We start from the raw sequence: 19,076 nt of genomic DNA, 5'->3' as shown, positions 1-19,076 counted from the left end.
GTGAATACATGAACATTTATTACTGAACAGTAAAGAATTAACAAAACTTCTGCAGGATGCTGTATTTTGAAAAATAAGAAATCAAAATTTGTATTGACGTTCAACATGCACTTATGTCACAACATGAAGGATGCAAGAAATAGACAGCAATGAAAGTATTTTTTTTTCAAAAGCTCACAAAAAGTATTATTACAAAACTCAAAAAAATATATATCCAGAATGTATAATTTATTATTAGAATGGGAATTAAAGGATGAAGAAATAAAAGAAGTTATGATCAAATGGGCATGTGATATAGGATATGTAATTCGGCTGGATCAATGGGAGAAATTATGGAAATATGACATCAAATTCACGGCATGTTATACAATAAGAGAAAATTTTATGAAAATGGTGTACCAATGGTACTTAACTCCAGTAAAATTGGCAAAAATTTACAAATTAAAATCGAATACCTGTTGGAGATGTAAAAAAGAAATAGGAACAATGTTCCACATGTGGTGGGAATGCCGACCCATTAAACAATTCTGGAATGAAATCTATGAAGAACTCAAAAGGATGTTTAAAATATCTTTTAGTAAAAAACCGGAGGCATTCCTTTTAGGTTTAATTACAAATGATATCCCCGAAAATCAAAGGAAAATATTCCTTTATGCAACAACAGCTGCCAGGATGCTTATAGGTAAAAACTGGAAAAGCAGAAAAATTCCATCAGTGAAAGATTGGCAAATTAAATTTTGTGAATACATAAATCTGGCAAGACTTACAGCTTACATAAGGGGACAATCGGACCAGAAACTATTAAAAGAATGGGGTTGTGCTAAAGAGTATATGAAAAAACATTGTTCTGGAGTCAGTATATTGGTATGTAATGAGTGATGCTTTACAGGGTTAAAGAACAAGAAAAATGATGTAAAAAAGCATAAAGATGGAAGTAATCTAATTAGACACAACAATACAGTAAGAGTAAATATCTTTGGAGGTCTTAGAACAAAGGAAGGAAGTCAATTTATGTTTATGTATGTTATGATATGGTTTTGCTTTGTAGATGTGTGTTTTTTCGTTTTTGTGTATTCAATGTTTGTAATTTTTGTTACGATTTTGCATTGAAAATAAAAGCTAAAAAAAAAAAAACAAACCAAAAAATAGTTTTTTCAACTAAACTGAAATAGGATTTGTGTATAACAGAAACAGAATCAATGTTATTTCTTTTCAAGAAAATTATTTTACCATTACAATTATTTTGCTTTGAAATGCAGAGTGTCAGTCTCCTTAACATGAAACAATTGAATTGCAAAAAGGAATTTTATTCACCCTCCTAGCCAACAGCTCAGAGGTTTAATTAAAAATGGCCCATAAAATATTTAGGCAGCTTTTATTCATCACAATGACTGTTTAGGCTTTATTTTTTGCAAGGACTATGTACTGCTGGACTAAGGTAAAGGTAAAGGTACCCCTGCCCGTACGGGCCAGTCTTGACAGACTCTGGGGTTATGCGCCCATCTCACTTAAGAGGCCAGGGGCCAGCGCTGTCCGGAGACACTTCCGGGTCACGTGGCCAGCGTGACAAAGCTGCATCTGGCGAGCCAGAGCCGCACACGGAAACGCCGTTTACCTTCCCGCTGGTAAGCGGTCCCTATTTATCTACTTGCACCCGGAGGTGCTTTTGAACTGCTAGGTTGGCAGGCGCTGGGACTGAGTAGCGGGAGCGCACCCCGCCGCAGGGATTCAAACTGCCGACCTTTCGATCGGCAAGTCCTAGGCACTGAGGCTTTAACCCACAGCGCCACCTGCGTCCTACTGCTGGACTAGTAAACAACAAATATGCAACTTCAAGAAGGGTTTAAAAAGCATATTATACTAGAGTACATTTGATTTCACTGAAGCCCCCAAGGGGCTAGAATTAAATAAGAAAGATTCCATCTAGATTCTGTATCTTGTTATAGGTCTAGACACACAGCTTTTCCCATGGAAAACAGGGCATACAGCCAAATCCTAAATATGAATTCTTAAGCAATTTTTTTTTATCCTGGCTTTCTCAGATTAGCTTTTAGACCAAATATAATTATAGCTGTTGTGGGCTGGTCTGAGATGTTTTGTCACAGTAAGCAAAATGCTCAAAAAGGTAAAGGTACCCCTGCCCGTACGGGCCAGTCTTGCCAGACTCTAGGGTTGTGCGCTCATCTCACTCAATAGGCCGGGAGCCAGCGCTGTCCGCAGACACTTCCGGGTCACGTGGCCAGCGTGACAAGCTGCATCTGGCGAGCCAGCGCAGCACACAGAATGCTGTTTACCTTCCCGCTGGTAAGCGGTCCCTATTTATCTACTTGCACCCGGGGGTGCTTTCGAACTGCTAGGTTGGCAGGCGCTGGGACCGAACGACAGGAGCGCACCCCGTTGCGGGGATTCGAACTGCCAACCATGCGATCGGCAAGTCCTAGGCGCTGAGGTTTTGCCCACAGCGCCACCCGCGTCCCTCTTATGCTCAAAGCCACCCCCAAAGTCACCACAGAAGTGTCCCCTCACCTGCCCCCACGCTACTGCCAATGCAGCAGCAAGGGCGCAGCAGTGAAGGCAACAGTACTGTGGCAGCAGTGTGAGCCAAGGTGTAGCAGGGCTGGGGGGCAGATCTGCCACCCAAGGCAAATGGCTTCACCTCGCCTCACTGACAAGCCACTCCTGGATACCATAAATGTGTGTGTGACTAGAGGTTTGAGAGGAGCAAGAAGATTTTGCATTGATGTTGCTCTTTAGGTTTCAAAAAATGCTCTCTCTGTTTGTGGTTGGCTAGTGTGAGAACAGGATGCTGGACTAAATGGGTCTTTGGCCTGATCCATCAGGTTCTTGAATTGTAGGTGTCAGGGGTTCAAGAGCAGAGGCACAGGAGAGGGAGGAAATGGAGAGCGAGGGGGAGGAATCCGAGGGGGGCATAGGCAGTGACAGTGGTCAGAGGGATTCCACGAGCCTCTCCAGCGAATCGGAAGATTCACAGAAGGGAGTGCCGATGGCCAGCGCAAAGGGGGTGCCAAGGGGAAAACCCCAGAAGGAAGGGGCCAGCGGGGACTTTCAGAGCAGCAGTTGGAAATCAGGACCAGCTTCCCCACCAGAGCGCAGTGGGGGGGGGGAGTCCCAGGAATCGGGACCAGTGTTCTCACTACCAGCGAGAGGAGATGAGTCAGGATTGACCACGCCTCCATCGGAGAGCGGGGAAACGGTCAAGAGGAAGGTTACCGGCTGGGCGTGCGTGCCAAGTTCAAATGTACAGGCGAGCGGCACAGCAGGCAGCCCGGATAGGGAGCCAGGTCCTAAAGCCCGCCGGAAGGAGGGGGAAGACTCAGGGGGGTCAGCGTCAGAAGAGTCCAGAAAGGAGGAAACCCCAGGGAGCAGAAGGACCCAGAGGAGGAAGGAACAACGGAAGAGGTGGAGTAAAGCTAGAGTCTTAAACTGGTGTCTAGGAGGCGGAGACTCAGATGGAGCTTCGCCGGTCTAAGGTCTAGGACGTAGAGTTGAACGCTGCGGTTTGGAAATGGAAACTAATCTTCAATAAAGACTTTTATATGTTATCACTGACTAGCGTGGGTCCTCTGTGAGCTGGGACCTGGAGGCAACTCTGACAGTAGGGGTTATAAGAAGCACTATTGACAGAAAGGATGGTTGTTGTGGAATCACCTTTGGCTACTCTTGTTTCCTGACAATTTCATTCTTTTTCTTTTGTATCCAAGCTACATCTACATCCTGACAGACAGGCACAACAGAATACCCAGTGCATTTCTGCTCATCCCATAAAGAAAAATTTCAACCCAGATTCTCACAACACAATCCTAACCACATCCTACTGAATTCAATGGGGCACTCTTAATCCATCCCCTTCCCCAAATTATATTTACCTGGATCTGCCAATCCAGTTGTCTCTAGCAAGATGTAGTCAAACTTGCCTTTCTTCTGCATTAAATTTTCAATAGCCTTCAAACCATTGTCCCTGATGAAAAAAGAAATCATTTAAAAGGAATTATCTTTATTGCTATTTATGCTACAGTACTTTCTATTTTTTTAAAATGATATTTATTAACAGTTTAAAGACTATAAAAGAAAAAGAAAAAATGAATTCAACAAAACAATACAATACAACACAAAAACAAAAACACTACATATCACACTAAAACATTAAATTAACAAAACACAAGAAACACAATTTAGAACACATCCATAATTTCCGTATCTTATCTTTCATTCACTTGTTTCCACGACCTCCTCACACCTCCCTTTTTGTATTCCACTTCAATTAACCGTTTCTGCAATTCCTTTCCATCTTCCTCAGTTTTCTGTCCTGTAATTTATCTTAACCTATTCTAACCTTTTTTTCCCCTTTAATACATTAAAAAACTATTTGTACTTAATTCCTTATAACCTTTCTGATAAAGCCATATAACTTCATTTCAACATTTTCTAACATTTATTAATTTTACAGTATTTCTGTAAATAATCTTTGAATTTTTTCCAATCTTTTTCCACCGACTCTTCTCCCTGGTCTCGGATTCTGCCAGTCATTTCTGCCAGTCCATTTCAACAGCAAGTTATACATTCTTGACAAATTCTTAATTTTGGGATCTAACAATTCTGTTTCCAATTTTGATTTTTCCACCTGGAAGCCAACTTTTTTCTCCAAGTTATATGCCTCCATTATTTGGTAATAATGGAGCCAATCTCGCACTCTGTTTTTCAATTTTTCAAAGCTCTGCAGTTTTATTCTGTCTCCATCTTGTTCTAGAATTTCCCAATATTTCGGCCATTTGAGCTCCATATTGAGTTTTTTCTGAGCCTTCGCTTCCATTGGTGACAACCATATTGGGGTTTTATTTTCTAACAAATCCTTATATCTTATCCAAACATTAAACAGTGCTTTTCTGACAATATGATTTTTAAATGCTTTATGTGCTTTTACCTTATCATACCACAAATAAGCATGCCAACCAAATACATTGTTGAAACCTTCTAAGTCCAGCACATCAGTGTTTTCAAGAAGCAGCCATTCTCTCAGCCTCTACAGTACTTTTTAAATGAAACACAATACTATCCTAAAACCTATTTAGTATCCAAATTAGAAATCTACATGGTAATAAATTTTATTATAATTCACTCATAGAACTTTGTTATTAGGCAGTAAAAAGTGTAGCAAAGTGTAGCAAATAAATAAAATAATAAAAAATAATAAGTTCATCAGGGCTTTTAAAAAACTTTTACAAACTACAGTACCTCATACCCTGTAATTGGAAGCTTGTTTTAAAAATCCATCCTAATTTTTTTTTAAGTGCTTCCACATATCCAACCTTCAGCACATTTCTGCTATCTTGCATCTTCTTCAGTATACAATGGTATCTCAGGTTAAGTACTTAATTCATTCCAAAGGTCCGTACTTAACCTGAAACTGTTCTTAACCTGAAGCACCACTTTAGCTAATAGAGCCTACTGCTGCCGCTGCGCTGCTGGAACACAATTTCTGTTCTCATCCTGAAGCAAAGTTCTTAACCTGAAGCACTATTTCTGGGTTAGCGGAGTCTGTAACCTGAAGCGTATGTAACCTGAGGTACCACTGTATTCATTGGTTTCAATATGAAATCATTAAAAAAGCAACTAATTTTCAGGTTTGGTCCTACAGAGGCTAATGTTATTTATTTAAAACACAAATGAATTTGATTCATCTAGCTCAGCTTGCAAAAAATATTATTATTAAGTCTCCCTATAAGCCATTTTTCTCATATTAAAAAAGAATAGGAATAATGAGAAAATCTACACAAAACAAAAGTCCTTGATGCTTCTGAGCTTCCTGAAGGAGGCAGTGGTAAGGCCCCATCCCCAGAAGACCTTCTCGACACAGAGGTATTGAATAATGCCTGGACAAAAATCCCCCCTTTTGCATGGTGAGCTCCAACAGCATCTGAATGAAGCTGTCCAGACACATTTCAATCTGGACTCAGACCCAGGTTCAGAATTAAATAGATTTGGTCTCTCAAACTGATGACCTTTCTGAAGAAAGGGATGGAGGACTGTGACCCTGTTAATTCTCCTCAATCTCTCCATGGCTTTTTATGTAACTGATCCTGTATTCTCCTAGGCCAGCTTCTGTGGGCTGGGAGTTGGAAACACCATTACTACAAGACCTCTGCTTTTATTCGCAAGACCAACACCAAAGAGCAGCACTGGGCAACCTTTGTTTAGTTCCCTGGCACTTGTGCTGTGGGGTCCTGCAATCCCATCTTATCTCTACAGCTTTTTAGCATTTATATGAAGCAGTTGAGATCTGTTGCCCAGCAGCTTGGAGTATAATACCATCAGTATGCTGATAACATGCAACAAGTCAGGTGATAGACTGGTATCTGGAGGCAGCAATGGATTCATGAGGACCAATAAATGGAAGCTGAATCCTGGTAAGATGAAGAGATTGATGTTGAGTGGTTCCTTGTGTTGGGAGATGTCTGTTCTGAAGAGAGATCCTTCTTCTGATGTTTGTAACTTGTGGCTGTTGTTGGAGTCATCACTGCCACTTGGAACCTAGGTGTCTTTTGTGGCAAAGGAACACCTATGCCTATCTCTGGCTGGTTCACTAGCTTTTTCTTTACCTGAACCAAGATAGCATGGCTATAATACTAAGTGCTCTTACAACCTCTTGCTTAGACTACTGTAAAGCTCTCAACTTGGGGCTGTGATGGTCTAAAAACTCCAGGTGGTGCAGAATGTGACCTCCAGCTTGTTGACTGGCTCCACAAAATGGGATCATGGAATAGCTCAGTCAGTAGAGCAAGAGACTCTTAATCTCAGGGTAATAGCACAGAACAGGCGCTCTTGAATAATGGCACCCCAAATGCAGAGCTCCCTCCCCACATTTGTCCTCTACTGTTTTTAGGCATCAGCTTAAGTTGCATTTGTTACTTCAGACCTATGGGAATTGATCATAGAGTTGGAAGAGACCACAAGGGCCATCGAGTCCAACCCCCTGCCAAGCAGGAAACACCATCAGAGCACTCCTGACATATGGTTGTCAAGCCTCTGCTTAAAGACCTCCAAAGAAGGAGACTCCACCACACTCCTTGGCAGCAAATTCCACTGTCAAACAGCTCTTACTGTCAGGAAGTTCTTCCTAATGTTTAGGTGGAATCTTAGATGTATGATCTCAACTGCTGCTAGACTGTTTGATCTTTGAGGTCTTTTTCTGATACTTATTTTCTTTATTGTTGGCTCTTATATTCACTGTGTTTTAAGTAGGTTGCTATGTACTGCCCTGGGAATCTTTGGGTTGAAGGCAGAACACAACTTTAATAAACAGCAATATATTATGTATTTTTTTTAACACTGGAATTCTCACCAACTGGTTCCTGCCACAGGAGAACTACTTAATAACTACAGGAGAATCATGCTGAACTATGAAGACACATGAGTTAAAAGGAAAAGGATCAATTTTAAAGTCAGTAGTTGTTGTTTTAAAAGGTGAAAGGTAAGGTAAAGGACCCCTGGACAGTTAAGTCCAGTCGAATTTGACTATGAGGTGCAACACTCATCTCAGCTTTCAGGCCGAGGGAGCCGGCATTTGTCTGCAGACAGCTTTTCCGGGTCATGTACTGGTATGCTTTCGAAGTGCAAGGTTGGCAGGAGCTGGGTTTGCAAACTAATGGGAGCTCACCCCGTTGTGTGGATTTGAACTGCCGACCTTGCGATCGGCAAGCTCAAGAGGCTCAGTGGTTTAGACCACAGTGCCACATGGGTCCTTTACCTTACCTTAAAAAAAACCCTTACTTTACAGAACAGCATAGACATCCATTTCTGAGTTCCAGCCATTCTTCATAGAGTTCTCCACCCTGACTTACAGCCAAGGATTTTTCCAAGGCGCTTCCTGAAAATACAAGAAAAATACTACCGTAACATTGTATCTTACACTCAATTTTCATTCTGTCTGATAAACGTGAGAGAGCAGGCACAATGATCAAAACTCCAGCAGTGACAAAGCAGAATCCAAAATGTCTTGGCTTATATTCTTCTCGGACTAAGACATTATACCTTTAGCCAAGGGTGGCCAAAAAAATCCTGGTCTAAGTCCAAATCAAACCAAACTCCATTTTAATTAGGCTGAGAACCTTTCATAATTCATACCGTCTTATACTTCAGTTATAACATACTAACATGAATAAGAGGTAAAAGGAAAATATAGTAAGAAAGAGGAAACGCTTCAGACAATTTGTATTGCTGAGCCTCTCCTCTAAACTAGATGAAGACCATGGATTGATGTCTGAATGAAGACGTGACAAGTGAGGTGTGCACCTTTTACAGTGGTGCCCCGCAAGACGAACGCCTCGCAAGACGAAAAACCCACTAGACGAAAGGGTTTTTCGGTTTTTGCATCGCTTCGCTAGACGAATTTCCCTATGGGCTTGCTTCGCAAGAAGAAAGCCCATAGGGAAATCTCCGGGGACCTCTTTTAAATGCTAGCGGTGGGGAGCAAAGCCTTTCCCCCCCCCCGGCCTTCAGAAGAGGTCCAGGAAGGCCGGCGGGGGCCGAAAGGCTTTGCTCCCCACCGCCAGCATTTTAAAAGCAGACCGGGATAGCAGGGAAGCGCTTGCCGCTATCCCGGATGGCTTTTGAAGGCAGGCGGGGGGGGAGCAAAGACTTTTGCCCCCCGCCCGCCTTCAGAAGAGGACCTCTTCTGAAGGCGGGCGGGGGGCAAAAGTCTTTGCTCCCCCCCGCCTGCCTTCAAAAGCCGTCCGGAGGCTTTTAAATCGCCCCAGGACAGTCCTGGGGCGATTTAAAAGCCCCCTCGACGGCAGGCAGGGGGGACAAAGACTTTTGCCTCCCGCCCGCCTTCGGAAGAGGTCCTGGACCTCTTCTGAAGGCGGGCGGGGGGCAAAAGTCTTTGCTCCCCCCTGCCTGCCTTCAAAAGCCGTCCGGAGGCTTTTAAATCGCCCCAAGACAGTCCCGGGGCGATTTAAAAGCCCCCTCGACGGCAGGCAGGGGGGACAAAGACTTTTGCCTCCCGCCCGCCTTCGGAAGAGGTCCTGGACCTCTTCTGAAGGCGGGCGGGGGGCAAAAGTCTTTGCTCCCCCCTGCCTGCCTTCCCGGGAGAGTGGAGAAACGCAGCGCTGCGTTTCTCCGCTCTCCCGGGAAGGCAGGCGGGGGGGGGGGAGCAAAGACTTTCGCCCCCCGCCGGCCTTCAGAAGAGGTCGGGGGACAGACTGTCCCCGGACCTGGTCTGAAGGCGGTTTCCATAGGAACGCATTAATTGATTTTTAATGCATTCCTATGGGAAACCGTGCTTCGCAAGACGAAAAACTCGCAAGACGAAAAGACTTGCGGAACGAATTAATTTTGTCTTGCGAGGCACCACTGTACTAAACAAAATGGGAATTCAGGTAGGGTTTAATTTTGTTCCACACCTCATAAAGAGCAGTCTAGATTATAATATCCTATAACAATGCCATCCCAGCTGATCAAACAAGGTACTTCATACCTTGAAAAGTCAGCTGAGAACCTTTGTGCTGGTTGAAAATACTATTTATTCAGCCTACAGGGATTAGTCTAATACCAAAGAGCACCCAAACATATACGGCTGGGTGAGCAGATGTACATGTTTCTAAGCAACAATTGTACTTCAAATAATTTAAAAGATAAAAAATGAGTTTTTTCCTCTCTCAAGGATGTAAGTGTGCAAAGTGTTTCAAGAACATTTTTATTTTTACAAGATTTAGGCTCTGATATACAAAACCTTTTTGTTTTATGCATAGTTATACATACCTTCACCAAATTCATTTAGAATAATTGCTATCCTCTTGTTGTGCTGTTCCGTCAAAATATAATTAAGAAGAGTGGTTTTTCCAGCACCTAAAAAAACAGAACAAACATTTTATTCAAAAAAAAAGCATAAATACATATACATATACAACTTAGAAATAAAAATATGCTTTCAAATAGAACTTTACAGACAGTGACCAGAACATCCTGAAATGTTAATCTTAATTTCTGATCTCTTCACAAACATTGCACATATTGTCTTAAGAAGGACCTCATGTTCTTAATATAAATTTATGGGACACAGCACATTTTTCAGGTTACACTAAAAACATTTCTTTCTTTGCTTCATCATGTAATTTTAACACCCTGTATATGTGTGTGTTTTGATCACTACAAACTCATTTCCCAGTATTTATAAACAACTACAGTGGTGCCCGGGGGACACAGGTGGCGCTGTGGGTTAAAGCCTCAGCGCCTAGGACTTGCTGATCGAAAGGTCGGCGGTTCGAATCCCTGTGGCGGGGTGCGCTCCTGCTGCTCGGTCCCAGCGCCTGCCAACCTAGCAGTTCGAAAGCACCTCCGGGTGCAAGTAGATAAATAGGGACCGCTTACCAGCGGGAAGGTAAACGGCGTTTCCGTGTGCGGCTCTGGCTCGCCAGATGCAGCTTTGTCACACTGGCCACGTGACCCGGAAGTGTCTCCGGACAGCGCTGGCCCCTGGCCTCTTAAGTGAGATGGGCGCACAACCCCAGAGTCTGTCAAGACTGGCCCGTACGGGCAGGGGTACCTTTACCTTTACCTTACAGTGGTGCCCCACAAGACGAACGCCTCGCAAGACGAAAAACCCGCTAGACGAAAGGGTTTTCCGTTTTGGAGGCGCTTCGCAAGACGAATTTCCAAATGGGCTTGCTTCGCAAGAAGAAAGCCCATAGAGAAATCTCCGGGGACCTCTTTTAAATGCTAGCGGTGGGGAGCAAAGCCTTTCCCCCCCCTCTGTCCTTCAGAAGAGGTCCAGGAAGGCCGGCGGGGGCGAAAGGCTTTGCTCCCCACCGCCAGCATTTTAAAAGCAGTCCGGGATAGCAGGGAAGCGCTTCCCGCTATCCCGGATGGCTTTTGAAGGCAGGCGGGGAGGAGCAAAGATTTTTGCCCTCGCCGGCCTTCCTGGACCTCTTCTGAAGGCCGGAGGGGGGGAAAAGGCTTTGCGTTTCTCCGCTGTCCCGGAGGGCTTTTGAAGGCAGGCGGGGGGAGCATTCTCCGCTGTCCCGGGGCGATTTAAAAGCTTCCCCCCCCCTGCCTGCCTTCCCGGGAGAGCGGAGAAACGCAGCACTGCGTTTCTCCGCTGTCCCGGGAAGGCAGGCGGGGGGGGGGAAGCAAAGACTTTCGCCCCCCACCGGCCTTCAGAAGAGGTCGGGGGACAGACTGTCCCCGGACCTGGTCTGAAGGCGGTTTCCATAGGAACGCATTAATTGATTTTTAATGCATTCCTATGGGAAACCGTGCTTCGCAAGACGAAAAACTCGCAAGACGAAAAGACTTGCGGAACGAATTAATTTCGTCTTGCGAGGCACCACTGTACACCGAACTATGGAAAACTCCTAGATTGGATATCATGGCATATCTTCAGAAACTTATGAAACCAACTTTGAAACTAGGAAATAAACTTCAATGTACTTTGGTCAAATTTCTGGGGGCTAAAAAAATGCAATTTTAATAAGTTCTTGATTCAATTAAAGTTATAGAAATGTCTTTGAGGTAAAAATAATGATGTTTCTTAGTGGTCAAGAAGCGCACCATGACTCTACCCCCTTCAAAGATGCCAAGGCACCATCATCACCTTGCTGTCATAGAACTCAAAAACTTATCTGTGATAGCAATTTAGCCCTGTACAGATGCTCCAATCCTGCAAAGTAGGGAATCAGCATCATGACTGATACTTGCATCTTGACTTCTGATTTACCTAGAGATTATACAATGCATGTAAGCTTCTGTGCAAATTAGGTGATGGGCTGCTGCAAACTAATTCTCCATCTCACAATGAGAACCAGTATAAGGCATTTCTTTGCTTCTAAATGCAGGCTTGATGCTCCAGCAACTGACCTGAACATCCTTGCTCTCTAATCATATCACGTCAACAGCACAGGGATTTAATTCATAACACAATTTACTTATTTTTTTACATTAGTTTAAATTTCTTACATGAACTCTACTATACTCTTCTCTAGTATAGAGCATATACAAGGAAAACAAGACAAGTGCAAAAATTGATGTAATACTACTTTTAAATAAAACAAAGCATAGTTCCATATAATAATAAAAATGCATTATTAAGCACCCTACAGTGACAATTTGGCATACAGTTTATTACCTAAATAGCCAGTAATAATGGTAACAGGAATCTTATATGGAATATCCTGTCCTGCATGGTCCTTTATCTGCTGTTCTCTTATTGGAATCAGCTCAGGGCAATCCTCTTCTTCCTCCACAGTAGAGCCTTCCATTTCTGAGTCACTATAACCACCTGCCAATCAAAGACAACAGTTAAAACCAATGGGGAAGGGCTCAAGAAGGGAAGCCTTTACACACTAGGAACCAGAGGGCTGTGAATAAGAGACCCTGAAACCCTAACTCTTCACAACCATGTGTGCTATGTCTCATTTTTGCCCCTCACATATTCCTCATTGAAGCATCATGCAGTTTCCCCCTAAATCTATATAAAAGCCAGTCTCCTACCTTGCAGCACAATAAAGCAAAACAATCCAGAATGGAGCCATTCAGATAGGAAGAGGCCAGTTGCTCAATGCCTTAGGTTTCAATCACTGCATCACTAAGAGCAGGACTTGGTGTGAAGAAGTGTTCCACTTTACTTTCTCCCACAATACTGAATGGCTGCCATTCACTCCATTGGGTCAGGTCAAGTTCTGCACTTGAACACAGCCTCACAGCAAGGAAAAACCTGCAGACCATGTGATCGCTGACATCAACACTGTGTGCAGTACCTACCTCCACTGAAGGCATAGCTGGGGGGGGGGGAGGGACATGCACCTGTCACCATTCTGTCTGGCTCTCTTGCAGATTTGGAATGCCTCAACAACAGTTGTTTTAAACTACTTTCTTTTGACCCCAAGTGTTCAGAAAATTCTGTCAAAATCCTCAATCACTGAAAACTAGGAAGTTACATCAGGGAGAATCTTTCATGCGGCTGAAATATTTTGCAAAATTACAAAGAACATTATTTTTTCCATCTTATTTTTAAAAGTCTAAAGTAAAATATTTAATGAAAGTATTTTGCAAAAATATATTCTGATTATATCTACTTTTAGTTTAGCGTTTTTATTTGTTTACCTGATTGGGGGGAGGTCGCTGCTCCCCCAACCCTTCCTTAGTAAAGGGCAAATATCCAGTGCTCCAGACGGCACATTCAGAGGGTGTTCTCACCAGGGGCGAAAGCTGCCCTCCATTTACTGAGAGGAGCGAGGCCTGGAGGCTGAAGAATAATGTCGTCACCCTTTTCGACTCTTCGGAGCCAGAGATAATGCCTGAGGTGAGGATTAGAAACGCCAAGCAGATTCCGAATCGGGTCCCCGAAGGCGGGGGGTCGGGTCCCTCGGCGGAATTCCTCGCTCCCTCGCGACCCCAAAGGAGATCCGGAAGCCCCGCGCAGATCTCGCGGGACCCCGCTGCGCGAGGAAGCCCCGCCACACTCTGCACATGCGCAGGAGTTCGTGCAGAAGAGGCACCTATTGGACGGACAGCCGCCCTGCCTTCTCTCGCGCACCTGCAAGCTCCGCCCCGTCGCTTCCTACCCAGCCAAGCACGCATGCGCGCCTCAGCTTCCTTCCCAGGCGAGGAACGTCGGTTCCTTCCTGCTGCGAAGGGCCGCGTCATCGGAGACGTCAGAGGGCATCTTGGCCTGTCGGCATCGGCGTCACAGGAAGAAGGTTCGGGGAGGCAGCGGACCCCTCCTCTCACTCAAGGAATTCTGGGCCCTGTAGTTTACAGAGCTTCAGCTCCCGGCGAAACTTCACAAACCAGAATTCTATAATTGCACCTTTTTAAAAAGAAACACACACACCCTTCAGTGAATTAAAAAAAAAGATTTTAAAATCAATTGTGAAAGACTTGGTGCTTGGGTGGATTGTTCTGCGCGGCAATACCAGGCCCCTTATTGTGGATGGAGCACAGTGGGGTGGATGTTCCTGCAGAAAAGGTGCTTTGCCCATAGCTAAGGGTGGAAAGAGCAATGGGTTGGTAGCATTAGAAGCACCCATCTGAAATGGCAAATTCTTCCATCCAGCCATATGGAGCTATGCTCCATTCCTGAATCAGAGAAGCTGGTTATAGCTGCTGATTTGAAAATAAGGGATCAGCAGCCTCACCTGTCCCGGGGACAGTCTACGGGTTATCTAACAATCTGGGATAGCAGCGGGAAGCAGCGGGAAACAGCGCTGGAATAAGGGGATTTCCCACAAAAAAAGGGAAGGTTGACAGCTATGAGTTTGGTTTTCACGTGGCTTTGAAAAAGTGCCAATAGTCTCCAAATCAGCCCCACACGGAAAGACGGCTGCTCATGAACACTGCTTCGTGTGAGTCCCGTCAGGCAAACTGTGAGTGGGGATGTAGCAAGGGCAGGGCCGCAGGGGTGGCTGGCCATCAATGGTCAGAGAGAATTGAGCGGAGGCAGGGCCCAGTGAAAGCAAGGAAGATTTTATTTTTCATTTGCAACAGAGGGGTGAGGAGGACCTGGAACAAGGGTGTGCAATAACTTTTAAAGATTTTGGAAATTGCCCAGTCCCTTGGTCAAAGACTACCCAAAAGTATCATACACATGTCACAGAAAAAGGCAGTCTAAAACAGAAATTCAAAAATGTGGCTTGTCTCCTGTCTGACAAAATTGGTCACCGGTGGCCTCTTTTGAGATGGTAAATACCTTAGTTCTTGAATCCAGGTAACAGGCAGTGAATGTCCTATGTGAGTGCCTGTAGGCGGTTGGAGGATGGATAATAATAATAATAATTTCCCAGGACATTCTATACAAGATCTCAAAGTAGCTGTTTTACTACAAAGGAATTTCAGAAATAGACTGGAAAGAGAAGCTGCTGAATTGCAACTTATTACCAAACTTAAAACCATGGAGAGACCTGGTCTGAACAGACATTGGATTCTTATCTCATTATACATGACAAAGCCATTTTTCACCTTCTCACCCCTTGCTTTTTCCTGTAAGACCTATTGCAGTCGTTAAGAGTCGTCAACAGGCTCATCACAGCTATCTGCCAATCACCCATTCCCACCACCCTTCTGAGTAATACCCCTCCCCACCTTCTCACTATATAGAAGGGTCTGGTAACTTCTGGTTCAGTGTATCTGAAGAAGTGTGCATGCACACGAAAGCTCATACCAAGAACTAACTTAGTTGGTCTTTAAGGTGCTACTGGAAGGAAAAAATTTTTTTGTTTTGAATACCCTGCCCATCTGGCGGGGTTTCCCCACCCACTCTGGGCGGCTTCCAATAAAGATTAAAAATACAATAAAACATCAGTCATTAAAAACTTCCCTAAACAGGGCTGCCTTCAGATTTCTTCTAAAGTCAGATAGTTGTTTATCTCTTTGACATCTGATGGGAGGGCGTTCCGTAGGGCGGGCGCCACTACTGAGAAGGCCCTCTGCCTGGTTCCCTGTAGCTTGGCTTCTCATAGTGAGGGAACCACCAGAGCTGGATCTCAGTGTCCAGGCAGAGCGATGGGGGTGGAGACGCTCCTTCGGGTGTACTGGGCCGAAGCCGTTTAGGGCTTTAAAGGGCAACACCAACACTTTGAATTGTGCTCGGAAACGTACTGGGAGCCAATGTAAGTCGGCAGCCTTTCCCAATCACCAGTCTGGCTGCCGCTTTCTGGATTAGTTGTAGTTTCCGGGTCACTTCCAAAGGTTGCACCACGTAGAGCACATTGCAGTAGTCCAAGCCGGAGATAACTAGAGCATGCACCACTCTGGCGAGACAGTCCGTGGGCAAGTAGGGTCTCAGCCTGCATACCAGATGGACCTGGTAGACAGCTGCCCTGGACACAGAATTAACCTGTGCCTCCATGAACAGCTGGGAGTCCAAAATGACTCCCAGACTGAGCATCTGGACCTTCAGGTGAAGGAAAGCCTTGCTTCTGCACATGACTGTGGCCTGATGGGAAGTCTAGCTTCTAAGCTTCGCTTCTGCATATGATGCTGCGCAAACCGTTCTAAGCTGAAACATTCCTAGAATGTTCAGTTCACATTGAGTTCGTACCCTGACCTGTTCTTAATGCATAGTTGAACACATCTACGGATGAATGCTATATCAATCACTAGTAAAAGTTTAATAAGGAGGTTTTCACGCCTGTCCAATTCTGTGTTCCCTTTCCCACCCTTTAATCTATTGGTGATTAATGCTTATATGCAACCCTTGTATTGTATTTGTGTTAACCCATCAGCAATAAGCACATACGTGGCAATGCTGTAATATTCAATAAAAGGGACTTCCCGAGACATGCTCGAGAGATGCCTCCCATATGACACTCACCACTTGTCTGTCGTTATTTCAACCCAACATTCAGGGGCACAGTTGCCCTATTCAGGACCAGGGAGTCCCCCAAATCTGCCCGCCCCCTGTCCCCCAAGAACAGTACTTCTGTCTTGTTAGGATTCTATCTCAAGCCATTAAATCCATCCTCCAACCGCCTCCAGACACTCACACAGGACATTCACTGCCTTCACTGGTTCCAATTTGAAAGAGAGGTAGAGCTGAGTGTCATCCACATACTGATGAACACCCAGCCGCAACCCCCGATGCTCTCTCCCAGCAACTTCATATAGATGTTGAAAAGCATGGGGGAGAGGACGGAACCCTGAGGCACCCCACAAGTGAGAGCCCAGGGGTCTGAACACTCATCCCCCTCCCCACCACTTTCTGAACACAGCCCAGGAGGAAGGAGCAGAACCACTGTATAACAGTGCTCCCAGCCCCTCTAGACGGTCCAGAAGAATGTGATGGTTGATGGTATCAAAAGCCACTGAGAGATCCAACAGAACTAGGAAACAGCTCTCACCTTTGTCCCTAGCCTGCTGGAGATCATCGAGCAGCACGACCAAGGCAGTTTCAGTCCCATGATGAGGCCTGAATCCCGAATGGAAGGGATCCAAATGGTCCGCTTCTTCCAGGCGTGCCTGGAGTTGTTCAGCAACTACTCGCTCTATACCTTGCCCAAGAATGGAAGATTTGAGACTGGGTGATAGTTGGCCATATTGGCCAGGTCTAGAGATGTTTTTTTAAGATGCGGTTTAATGACTGCCTCTTCCAGCAGGTCTGGGAAAGCTCCCTCACAAAGAGAAGCATTCACCACCACGCCAAGCCCATTGCCCAGCTCTTCCTGGCTCACTTTTATAAGCTAGGATGGGCAAGGATCAAGGAGACAGATGGTCAGTTTCACTTGTCTAAGCAGCCTGTCCACATCCTTGGAGGTAACAGATTGGAATTGATTCCATGCAACTAAACCAGACAGGGCTCTAGCACTCTCCTACCCTGGCCCTGCTCCCACGGTGGAGTCTACCTTTTCCTGAATCTGAGCGACTTTATCTGCAAAAAACTTTGCAAAATCGTTGCAGGAAATATTTTACCAGACCCCGGTGGCAAACGTGGTTCAGTTAAATTGTGAACCACCTGAAAGAGTCTCCTGCTACTATTTTCTGCAGATGCAGTAGAGGTGGTGAAGGAAGTACACTTTGCCCTCACTATCACCACTTGGTAGGCTCGACGTTGAGCTCTAACCCATGTCTGGTCCGGTTCAAAATGAGTTTTCCGCCACCGGCACTCTAGCCATCTCAATGACTGTTTCATCGCCCTCAGCTCCAGGGAAAACCATGGGGCTGTCCGGGCTCCATACAATTGGAAGGGGTGCTTTGGAGCAAGACAGTCAATAGTCCTGGTTAACGCTGCATTCCAGCGGGCCACCAGGGAATCAGCTGAAAGGCCATCAACATGGGATAAAGCATCCCTTACCACTCTCTGGAAACCATTTGGATCCATTAAGTGCAGACCATCTGAATTGGTCCCACCTCCCTGCAGAGGGGAAGGGCCGCAGAGAAGTCCAGTTGCACCAGGACGTGATCTGACCATCGCACTTCTTTTGTTTCGCTTTTACTTATTGTCAGATCACCCACATCCATAGAGGTAAACACCAGGTTTAAGGCATGTCCATGACTATGAGTTGGGTCAAACTTATTCAGGCACAGCCCCATGGAGGCCATGCTTTCCACGGAGTCCCGAGCAGCCCCTTGTAAGGTTGTGTCGACGTGGATATTAAAATCCCCCAGGACAACCAATCTACGTGGCTCCAGGAGAACATCTGCCACGACCTGAAGCAGCTCGGGCAGGGAATCCTTGGTGCAGCAGGGAGGTCAGTATACCAAAAGGAATCCTGCACTGCCCCTATTGCCCAACTTCCAGAACATGCACTCAGAAAACTGGGTCTTCCCAATAGGATGCCTGGTGCAAGCTAATGACTTCCTAAAAATCACTGCAGCCCCCCCTCCCCACCCACATGACCTGGGTTGCTGTGCGTAAGAGAAACCTGGTGGACAAGCAACAGCAAGAACAGGCCCATCTGCTTCACCCCACCAAGTCTCTGTTACACATGCCAGGTCAAGTAATGATGACGATCAAGTAATGAATGGCAGTGGTCTTATGAATCATTGACCTTTCATTGCACAGCAGCACCTTCAGGTCATGTGTTTCTCCCTTGCTGATTCCAGTATCCATCCGGTCAAGACCAGACCTGGAGGCAGGGATAGTCCTCAAACAGCGACTAAATCTGCTTCCTTGGTAATGACATGGTCTGGTCTTAGCGTAACTCCTCCTCCTACTTGTGACCACCGAGATCAGATGTCCCAGTGCGCCCGCCCCCCCCCCCCGTGGAACCTGCCCCAGCCATTCTGTTGGCTGGGGCGCACTCCCATCCAGCCTTGACCCCGCCCCTTAAAACAAAATGCAAACTATACAACAGCTAATACAACAATAAAAAACCAAACAAAACAGTAACAATTATACTAAAATTAATCTCCAACCAGTTGTTCATCCCATCCCCAACAAAGCAAAAGGGGAGGGGGGAAATTTAAAAAAACTTTAAATGCCACAGACTGCTTAAGAACATTTTAAAACACATTAGACACTTGGAACAGGGAAGCAATCCGAAGGCAATATCATTGACTAACCTAGTATAGTTATTTTAGAATATTTCTATCCCACCTGTCCACATTTCAGCCTGTAAAGTGGTTAT

General features: G+C 45.2%; 1 protein-coding gene across 9 annotated transcripts in view; it reads right to left on the bottom strand.

The window, feature by feature from the left end:
* LOC310826779 (zinc-regulated GTPase metalloprotein activator 1A-like) overlaps positions 1-13,601 on the bottom strand; it is a 34,960-nt gene extending 21,359 nt beyond the window's left edge. For 3 of the 9 annotated variants that reach the window (XR_014555978.1, XM_083702105.1, XM_083702103.1), the window contains exons 1-5: positions 13,237-13,588; positions 12,140-12,292; positions 9,778-9,864; positions 7,789-7,885; positions 3,888-3,979 (exon numbers count right to left, since the gene is read on the bottom strand). Coding sequence is in view for 7 of the 9 variants with exons in the window: in XM_083702105.1 (XP_083558231.1) it covers positions 3,888-3,979; positions 7,789-7,885; positions 9,778-9,864; positions 12,140-12,272 (409 nt within the window). In the remaining 2 variants the exon portion in view is untranslated. Of the gene's footprint in view, positions 1-3,887; positions 3,980-7,788; positions 7,886-9,777; positions 9,865-12,139; positions 12,293-13,209 lie in introns of all 9 variants that reach the window. The other 6 variants (XM_083702104.1, XM_083702102.1, XM_083702106.1 and 3 more) reach the window with 4 other exon arrangements.
* Between the last annotated feature and the right edge of the window lie 5,475 nt (positions 13,602-19,076).

Source organism: Podarcis gaigeae (assembly GCF_964106915.1).
Source record: "Podarcis gaigeae genome assembly, chromosome: 11".
NCBI classification, from domain to species: Eukaryota; Metazoa; Chordata; class Lepidosauria; order Squamata; family Lacertidae; genus Podarcis; species Podarcis gaigeae.
The sequence above is the reverse complement of the archived record's forward strand: the minus strand, read 5'-3'. Positions and strand labels throughout refer to the sequence as shown.